The 9,001-nt window shown below is 32.5% G+C and overlaps 1 protein-coding gene and 1 long non-coding RNA gene across 5 annotated transcripts; one reads left to right on the forward strand and one right to left on the reverse strand.

Moving 5' to 3' along the window:
* Positions 1-137: 137 nt before the first annotated feature.
* Positions 138-3,471, reverse strand: LOC139824573 (leucine-rich melanocyte differentiation-associated protein-like). Of its 4 annotated transcripts, none has more exons than XM_071797109.1 (5): positions 3,038-3,471; positions 2,411-2,449; positions 1,541-1,795; positions 1,168-1,428; positions 138-1,067 (listed from the first exon to the last, which is right to left on the reverse strand). In XM_071797109.1, coding segments are annotated over exons 2-5 (744 nt in total). In that variant the 5' UTR covers positions 2,413-2,449; positions 3,038-3,471; the 3' UTR covers positions 138-841. The 4 variants fall into 4 exon arrangements, with proteins under 4 accessions (XP_071653210.1, XP_071653209.1, XP_071653211.1 ...); XM_071797108.1 differs by having other exon boundaries at positions 2,411-2,548; XM_071797110.1 differs by lacking the exon at positions 2,411-2,449.
* A 326-nt stretch (positions 3,472-3,797) lies between these two features.
* LOC139824574 (uncharacterized) lies at positions 3,798-5,054 on the forward strand. Its single transcript, XR_011735189.1, has 3 exons — positions 3,798-3,944; positions 4,063-4,361; positions 4,470-5,054. It is a non-coding gene; the product is annotated as an uncharacterized lncRNA (long non-coding RNA).
* The last annotated feature ends 3,947 nt before the right edge of the window (positions 5,055-9,001 follow it).

The following is a 9,001-nucleotide window of genomic DNA, read 5'->3' on the forward strand; positions in this document are numbered from 1 at the left end:
GGCTGCAGGATAATAGTTATTTGTGTAACAAGTGCGGGAAGTTGAGAATTGGACACGAGTGCGGAGTGGACGCACGAGCCGAAGGCGAGTGCGATCACCCGCACGAGTGTACAATTCTCAATTTCCCGCCTCATAAGTAGGGTCACATCGAAGTCAAATTGTGTATTTATGGTTTACAGCAAATGCTCAAATGTACTACCATTCTGTTGGATACATAATTGCAACCCAATAACTTTCAAGCCTTGTAACTCGAAAAGTACTTCATGAAAAAATACTCAAATATAGGGTTTTGAAAAGCTCTTTAGGTAAGCTACAAGAACATGTAATAAAAAATAAAGAGTTCCATTTAAAAAAACAAAGTTGAACTCCATATGACCTCGGCACGTTCACTTAAGGTCAAACCAATGACACCATCTTATGTCCCCCTTCGAACCAAACAAATTTGTTTAAAACGTTTTTCCGTATCTTTCATATTTTTCGAGATATTTGCCTGGGGCGATTAAAATGAAACACCCGGTATATGTATATACATATATATACATATATATATACATAAATACGCAAGCGGAACACAATAAAAAATTGATATGCACCGTACGTATATCTATAAATATGATAAGTTATTTGTTCGTATAGCTGCATCTTTGATATAACTGTTATAAGAAGTGATTATTAAATGCGCTTATATACGTTATATTTTGTATGAAAACACTACAAAATGCCTTTGTGTATTGCTCTTGTAATTGGCACATGTTTCTACTGGAATACATAATATTATAATCTCATCTCGTCGCTGAAAAAGCATTGTCAGGACTTCTTCCGAGCCGTGCTTTAATACTATTCAGACAATCAAATTTGTCCCATTCAGTACTCTTTGTTTGTCAGATGCTGATGGCTTAGAACATACAGCCATTTTATTATGCAAATCCTTAATGCATTCCGGTACTACAACAAAGTCTTCGAGCAATGATCGTCTAAATAGTTTCTTAGCTTGTAGTAGTTGTTGCTCGGTCACAGTTCTGTCATCCAAGTGTACCAAGTGCGGAAACCAAGATAGCACGTACAACCTGTTTAGAAGTTTAACGCAATAATTGCGACAAATAATCAAATAAGAGAAATTATTTTTCTATGATCTAATATGTAATTAAAGGAAATATCTTCTCATACCTATATCGAATATAATCACAGAAATCTCCACCGTTAAGGTAACTAGGTGCCGCTTCGTTTCCCATAAGAGACAAGTATTTAAGGTTCGGTACGCTTCTATGGAGATTCTTGATAAAGGGATATAGATTTTTTATACAGTTATGATTCAACCAAAGAAGCTCGAGGTTTGGTATATTTGGAAATACAGTGATATCATCTATTTTATTGTGATCCAAATTGACAGACCTTAAATTGTCGAACTCTGATAAAAACTGCAAGTTTCTGAAATGCCAAAGCAATTCGTTTTAACTTTACTGAATGTATTATCATGTAACAAATATAGCTTTGTCTCTTTCACAAATCTTACTGTCACTAATGTCAGATATATACTTACCTACTAAACATGTTGTTACTGATATCTAAATGTTGTATAGTAAGACTGTAATCTTGTATGATGTTATATGGCATGGTGAAAAGATCTTCGTACGCAAGTGACAAAGAATCAACTTGGTTCTTAGATAAATCATCCGAGGTCGATGATTGTCGAAAATGTTTATCCGCAAATACTAACGTTCCCAGACAAGTCATGGCATATTCTTCTGTCTCTTCTACTTCCAGAGAATAGTTTTCCTCATTATTAGCACCCAACCTGCAAAACACAAGCTTAATGTATAATAGCATTATATAAAAGAACAGCAAGCAAATAACAGAAAATGTACAAAGGAGGACTATCACACATATTAAATGTAGATATTATATATATATATATATATATATATATATATATATATATGACACTTCGAAAAATCTACTTTAAATTACATCCTACCCAAGTGCATTACTGTAACCTCTGTCTTTTTTTATAATTTAAATATGAATTACTAATCAAATCATTTTATAAATTATATATAGAATATAAATATACATAATTTTATATTTTATATATATTTATAAACAACTATCTAATATACTAATAATCCAAATTTAGTTAAATTAGTATATATAATAGGTTTATTATATAATATTGTTCAATATATAAAAACTGAATTTTACAAGTATTTAAGTCTTGTAATTGAAAGAAAATTACTGACTATAAAAACTGAACTTTACAGTATTCAATTCTTTTAACCCAAAAAGAATAACACATTGACCATAATTAACAATTAATTGCACAAGAATTTATGCTATTGGATAGCACTGATAACAGAACAAAGATAACAAACTGCACAAACATAAGCAGCAAAACAAGCAGCATCCTACTCACATTACTCTTATTTTAACTGCACCTTTACGATGAGCTAGCCTGATAGAAAGATCAAAGTATTCCACGCTTCTCACTTATCGATAAACCTAAAGTAAACATCTAATTCCGACGATGGGATAATCGCGCGAATAGATGTAACTACGTCCAAAGAGAAAAATTTATTTTCAAATAAAACAAATTATCATACTCATAACGACTTGGAATACGACATAACTCGCACTGGGGATCAACTTGATCAGGTGAAGTTATCGCATACTGGATTGAAATATGATAAGATATGAGAAAAAGAGAGAGATGGGCTTCTCAGAAGCATCGCGAGAATACCCGGGACCCGTGAATACGCGAAATCGGTGTGACTTGAACGATAGAAAGAGATTAGGGTATTAGAGGTTATATAAGCACACGTGTTCACCAAAAGATATGTTGGGATGATGCGCGATATACATTTGGGAACTTGAGAACAAACGGGAGATAAGTAACTTATTGACGTAAACAATTTCCATCAAAATAGCTCACTAATCCGTCATAGTTATTAACATTCAAATGAAATTTTTTTTAGACGTCACTTAACTAATTTCTGTGCCCGCGTTTTGTTTTCTTAAATAATTCATCACGCAATGGACTCACTGTGTTACACACTCCTCAAATCGAACTGACGTTCGAATTATTCGCTGAATTTTCCTACATTATCTTGTTTTCGAATCTTCCCACCGAAATGGATAAGGAACTCTCCCACGACTCGTTTTACGCAGACAAGATGGAGCCATCACGAAGAGCACCATGAAAAAAGATTGAAAAGAATTAAAACGGGATTGCCAGGAATTCCATTTTGTCCAAAAAAGGGATTGAAATAGTTTCCATTGAATTCCATTGAATTCAATACGGAAATTTTTAATTCCTAGTTTGGCATTCAATGGTATTCATTTCGTTAACGGAATGAATGGTATTCAATGGAATTCATGACGAAACTTTCCAATCCCTAACTTGGCATTCAGTGGTATTCATTTCGTTACGTTTTTGTGTCGGAATTGGATGGGATTCAAAAAAGACAAATTCTTTCCAAAATAAGGAATTCCATGATATTGAAACTATTTCAATCCCTTTTTTGGACAAAATGGAATTCGGAAAGTCCTTAATTGAATTCCTGGCAATCCCGTTTTAATTCTTTTCAATCTTTTTTCGTTTGCTGGGATATATTATGTGACACGTCACAACCATCGACATATAAGTATGGACTGCGCGATCACTACATAAAAAAGCCTTCAAAAAGTGTCCGGAGAATTAGACAAAGAGGGAACAAGGTAGAAGCAATTGCTCTCTTTTTCTAATGCTTCTATTGGTCGCTTTTATCCCCACCCAGAGGATGTAAGAAACGTATTGCAAAGATGATGAACCAACCCATTTCTTTATAAAGAGTGTGTTTATCGTCAATTGACGTCGTACATTAATTCTGAAAAAACATTCTTTATATGGTGTTCACGTGTTTCATCTGCAAAAAGAGATCAGACAAATCGCAAGATTTGTCGTTTCATCGGTGAGTATATAATAATAGTTTGTAACTACAAATATTATTAGATTAAACAATTATTAGATTAGGTTATGTATCACGCATGTGACACTTTTGTGAATTTTGGGTTATTTTTTTATTGTAGATTTCCGTCAAACTTTATCGCTCGACAACAATGGCCAGATATTATCGGAAAATCGGAAGAAGTCATAGGAAAAGCCACAACCATTGTTCGAGACATTTTGACACTGAATGTCTTCGTTATGGGCTAGTCAATGGAAGAAGGTTTCTGAAACCAGGGACTAAACCAACTATAAATCTTGATATAAGTGCTCCAATAAATATTCTGAACACGACAGAATTTTCTTCTATACAAACCAGTAATATCCCAACCAATGAACCAGCATTGCGATCAAGTATTGAAGAGTTAGCCACATCAAATAAGTAAGTATATTATGTATTTTATTTTAAGTTTTTGAATATTTTTGTTTATGTAGTATTAGAGTTAAATAATATATGATTTTGTAAATATGTATGTATAATGTTTTATAGGCGGAAACAAGAACCACCACTGACTGAAGTTATTGCTGCAAAAAAGATTCGACTAACTGATCTTACATGAGAAGAACTTTCCGAGTCATCAATGCGAGGAAAAGCTTTGTGGAACGCTGCAAAACAAGAGCTATTAAATAAAGAAAAAAAGATTGAGTGCTTACAGCGTAAAGTTCGATGGTTGAAACAGAAGGTTTCGAGCTTGAAATTGTTGACAAAACATTTATTTAAGAAGAATTTAATAATGGAAGATGATATAAAACTCTTACACGTAAGTGATATAGAGGATGCTGTTAATGAACGCAATGAATAAATTAGTACATTAATTATATAAATATGAGATATAAATATGAGAATAATCAATGTCGGTCTTGCAGTAATCTGCGGCAGATCTTGGTGCCTAATAATAATTATTGAATTTTACAATCTCCTGCTCATGTGAACTGTGCGTCACATATTCGTCGATCTTCAATTATTGTGATTAATTATTAGATTATATTAGATTAGATTTTGTAAATGTACATACTGTAAGTTTATTATTTTCATTTTTCTTAAATAAACACAGCAAATAAATTAGTAAATTAATCATCGAATTTAATAAATCTTCGCTTATGTCGTAATTATACATACAGCAATTGTAATTTTATTTAAAATACTATTATCAAATTTTATTTCATTTTATTAAAAAATTTTCTATACTGCGATTATTTGCATTGGACTCTATATTTATGAAAGGAGGAATCTGCAATGTCAGCTTTGGTTAAATCTTGGTGCGACATAGCATAGATCAATTTTACTGCATTTTTCATTTACTTAGAAATTAATTTATTATATATTATTTATTTCCTTTAGTCTACGATGGATCCCGTAGTTGAGGCCTTGTTTAAACAAATCATTTCAAAGAAAAAAAAAATCTTAGAATTCACATTACAACTACGAACTTTTGCATCAACTCTTCTATTTTTGTCACCAAAGGCTTATGCATATATACGAAAAGTATTTTCTCTCTCTCTCTCTCTCTACCTCATCCTTCCACTGTTCGAAAATGGTTTACGTCTGTTGATAGTAGACCAGGATTATCTAAACCAGCATTGCAAGTACTTGAAGGAAAGCTGCTACTAGCTCAGAAAAAGAAAAAAACTTTATTATGTAGTGTTACAGTTGATGATATGGCCATTAGAAGGCACTTACGATGGAATGGAACAAAATTACCGGTTTTGTTAGCGATGCTAATGATAGTAGCGATAAAAAGAAATGCACTGTAATGGCAACGCAAGCCATGATAGTGATGATTGTTTGTTTAAATGAGCATTGGAAAATTCCTATGGGCTATTATTTTATTAATAGTTTAAATGGAGAAGAAAGAGCATGGCTTGTATCACAATGTTTAACGAGTTTGCATGATATTGGAATCAACGTAGTTTCACTGACATTCGATGGAGCACAGAGTAATGTAAAGATGGCTAAGAAGCTAGGTGCAGAATTTAATTTTACAGAAAAAGCGAGCATGCATTTTTCGCATCCTGTTACCAAAGAGCCTATTTTTTTAATAATTAATGCCTGCCATGATAATTAAACTAGTTCGGAATGCGTTAGCTACAAGAAAAGTTCAGTACGATAGTGAAGGAAATGCTATAGAATGGAAATGTTTTCAGGCCCTTGTAAGAAAAGTACGGACTACATGCAGCCACAAAAATTAGAAAACGTCATTTAAACTAGGCCCAGGAAAAGATGAAAGTTAAATTAGCAACACAGACATTCAGCGCGAGTACAGCTCACACGCTCCATTTTCTTAGATGTGATGTAAAACATCCCGAATTTGTTGAATCTGAAGCCACAGAAAAATTTTGTCTCATTATGAATAATTGTTTTGATCTGAATTCTCGACAAAAAGTGGCTAAAGTTTCCAGTAAACAATCCATAAATAGAAACAACGTAGCTAAAATCCGATCAAATATTCAGTTATACAAGACTTTCATCAGTACACTTAAAGATGGTAATAAACCGATTTTTGAGTCAAAACGAAGAATAAATTTTTTTGGTATCATGAGGGCCTTAGAAAATGTTGTTGCTACATTCGATAAATGGTCAACGTCAGAAACTGCACTCTTAGAGTATTTGCTGACATACAAACTCTCTCAAGATCACGTCGAGCTCTTCTTCTCAGCTATTAGATCGATCGCGGTGGACACAACAACAACCCGACCGCCGAGCAGTTTGAGTCTGCATTCAAGTGGTTATTGGTTTATGCGCAAATCAAATGCTCAGATAATGCAAATTGTCTACTTCAGAGATAGCACTTGTTTATTACAAACTCCCAAAGTTCTTGATAGGCCGGCTCCTAAAACTTATGATAATGATATTGTTGACATGCATAAAATCAGTAAAACTCTTAGGGTTTCTTCAACCACTTCTTTGGATCATGACTATATAACAGCATACTGAAATAATTTAGATGAGCAAAAGAAAGCCTATCCGTTTTTTCCTACATATTTATATACTCATGTAATTTATACGACGTCTTATGATATCTGATTCAGTACATACAATAAATTATGAAATAAATGTAACAAAAACTAATAGTAAACTTACATTTAGTTAAGCGACACTAATATATAAATCACAATTATTCCTCTATTGCATCTACTATATATAAACAGTAGAAAGAGATATATTTCCTTGTGTAAAAATAATCGAAAATATAAGATGAAATATCTTTATACAAGGTTTTGTCCGAGAAAAATGATACTCTGAAAAGCGAAGAAATAATAATATTACTCGTTGAATTTATTTCTGGGGACTATAATATTAATGCATAAATATTTTTTAGGGATCTCTTTTTTTACTATTTTCGACACATTCGTATATAAAACGTAAATAATTATTACAATTGAAATAAATGAATAAATTAGTGTTATGAATATAGCAAAATGCATTCACTCACCATCAGGTAGTAGCACGTGTTAGTACTCACTAACCAAATTGCGTACTAATTCAATTTGAAAACATGCTCGCGCGCACGCACCCACGCACTCACGCACCGGCCACGCACGCACGCACGCACGCACACACACACACACACGTATCACGTATATATATTATTTATATAAATATATCTAAATATATATATTTATATATGTATATTATGTTTTATATTTTTTGTCGATGTTAGATATAGAGACATATTGTGATATTTATACAGGGTGTAACAAAAAGATGGGGGGAGAGAGACGTGTGCTTGTAGGGAAAGTTGATATAAGTAATTTGAGTATAGGAATGCATGTCCGCTGAAGTCTCGTTTTCATGCTACACGGCAGTGAAATTGCCTTTTTTATTCTCAACCCCCCCTACAAGCACACAAAGTATGTTCCCATTATTTTGTTACACCCTATAATATATTTACACATGCATTCTTGTGTAGGAACAGCAATATTACGTATACATGTTTATTACACGTTAACACGACATACTTCTTCGAAAAAGAAATCATATACATTACTACAAGCACAGTTTAAAGTTTAAAAGATACTTTAATTTTTCTTTAGAATGTATAAATAATAATTCGCTTCAAAGTGGATCGTAATTCATAGAATTATCAGATGGCTCATAAAATTATCGGATTAAGATTGGAATATGAGAGAAACGACAGCCACGAGCTCTAATTTGTGTTGAAAAAAAAGTTATTGTTAAAAGTTGAAAATTATGTAGTAAAAACTCGCCAACATGTGTTGTTACCACCTTATCGCATGTAATGGCTAATCGAAATCGTCGAACGAAAGTGAAATACATTAAAACATTCATTTTAAACATTTTATATGTACCTAATTATGAACGGAAATGTGCACATTAATTGTGAATTGTTTTGTTAAAATTGAACGTGTCGTTTGATCCGTGTTTTCAATTGACGGCATGTATTTCATTACACTCATATTATATTTCTTTCTAGTTTAAGGTATTCCTTTCACGGAGGAGCGTATTTTGTAGGCGCTTAAGCAGGGGCTCAGCAAACTCTTGTATATTGCATTAAACTTATATAAAATCAAGTTATAATTGATTATTATGTTTAATTATAAGAAAAAAATGAAAATATTATGTGTATTTAGAAATTTTTCATTTTTCGGTAAATTTTACTGTCAGAACAATATAGCAACGCTGCACTTTTCAGGGCGCCGATTGTAAAATGTGAAGTTGATAACAAAAGTGTCAATGTAAGTGTCAATTTCATTAATCAAAGAATATTGTGACATTTTCTTTTTATTAAAGAGAGATTTTATAATAATAATGAGTGATAAGAAACATAAAGTGAGGAGTAATGTGGGCAAAAATAAGGGACAATTTGTGAAAATAAAAGTTGATAATAAACCGTATATGTGATGAACTGAAGTGTGACATGAGCGCACAGCTTGCAGCGTTGCCAAATAATTCCTTGAAAGTCGCCATTAAAAATATTCATCTATAAACCACATTTCAAGTCAACTTTTAACATAAATTTTGTTTAAATATTCAGTGACTGTATTTTTATCGGCACTATC

This window comes from Temnothorax longispinosus, unplaced genomic scaffold (assembly GCF_030848805.1).
Source record: "Temnothorax longispinosus isolate EJ_2023e unplaced genomic scaffold, Tlon_JGU_v1 HiC_scaffold_448, whole genome shotgun sequence".
Taxonomy (NCBI): domain Eukaryota; kingdom Metazoa; phylum Arthropoda; class Insecta; order Hymenoptera; family Formicidae; genus Temnothorax; species Temnothorax longispinosus.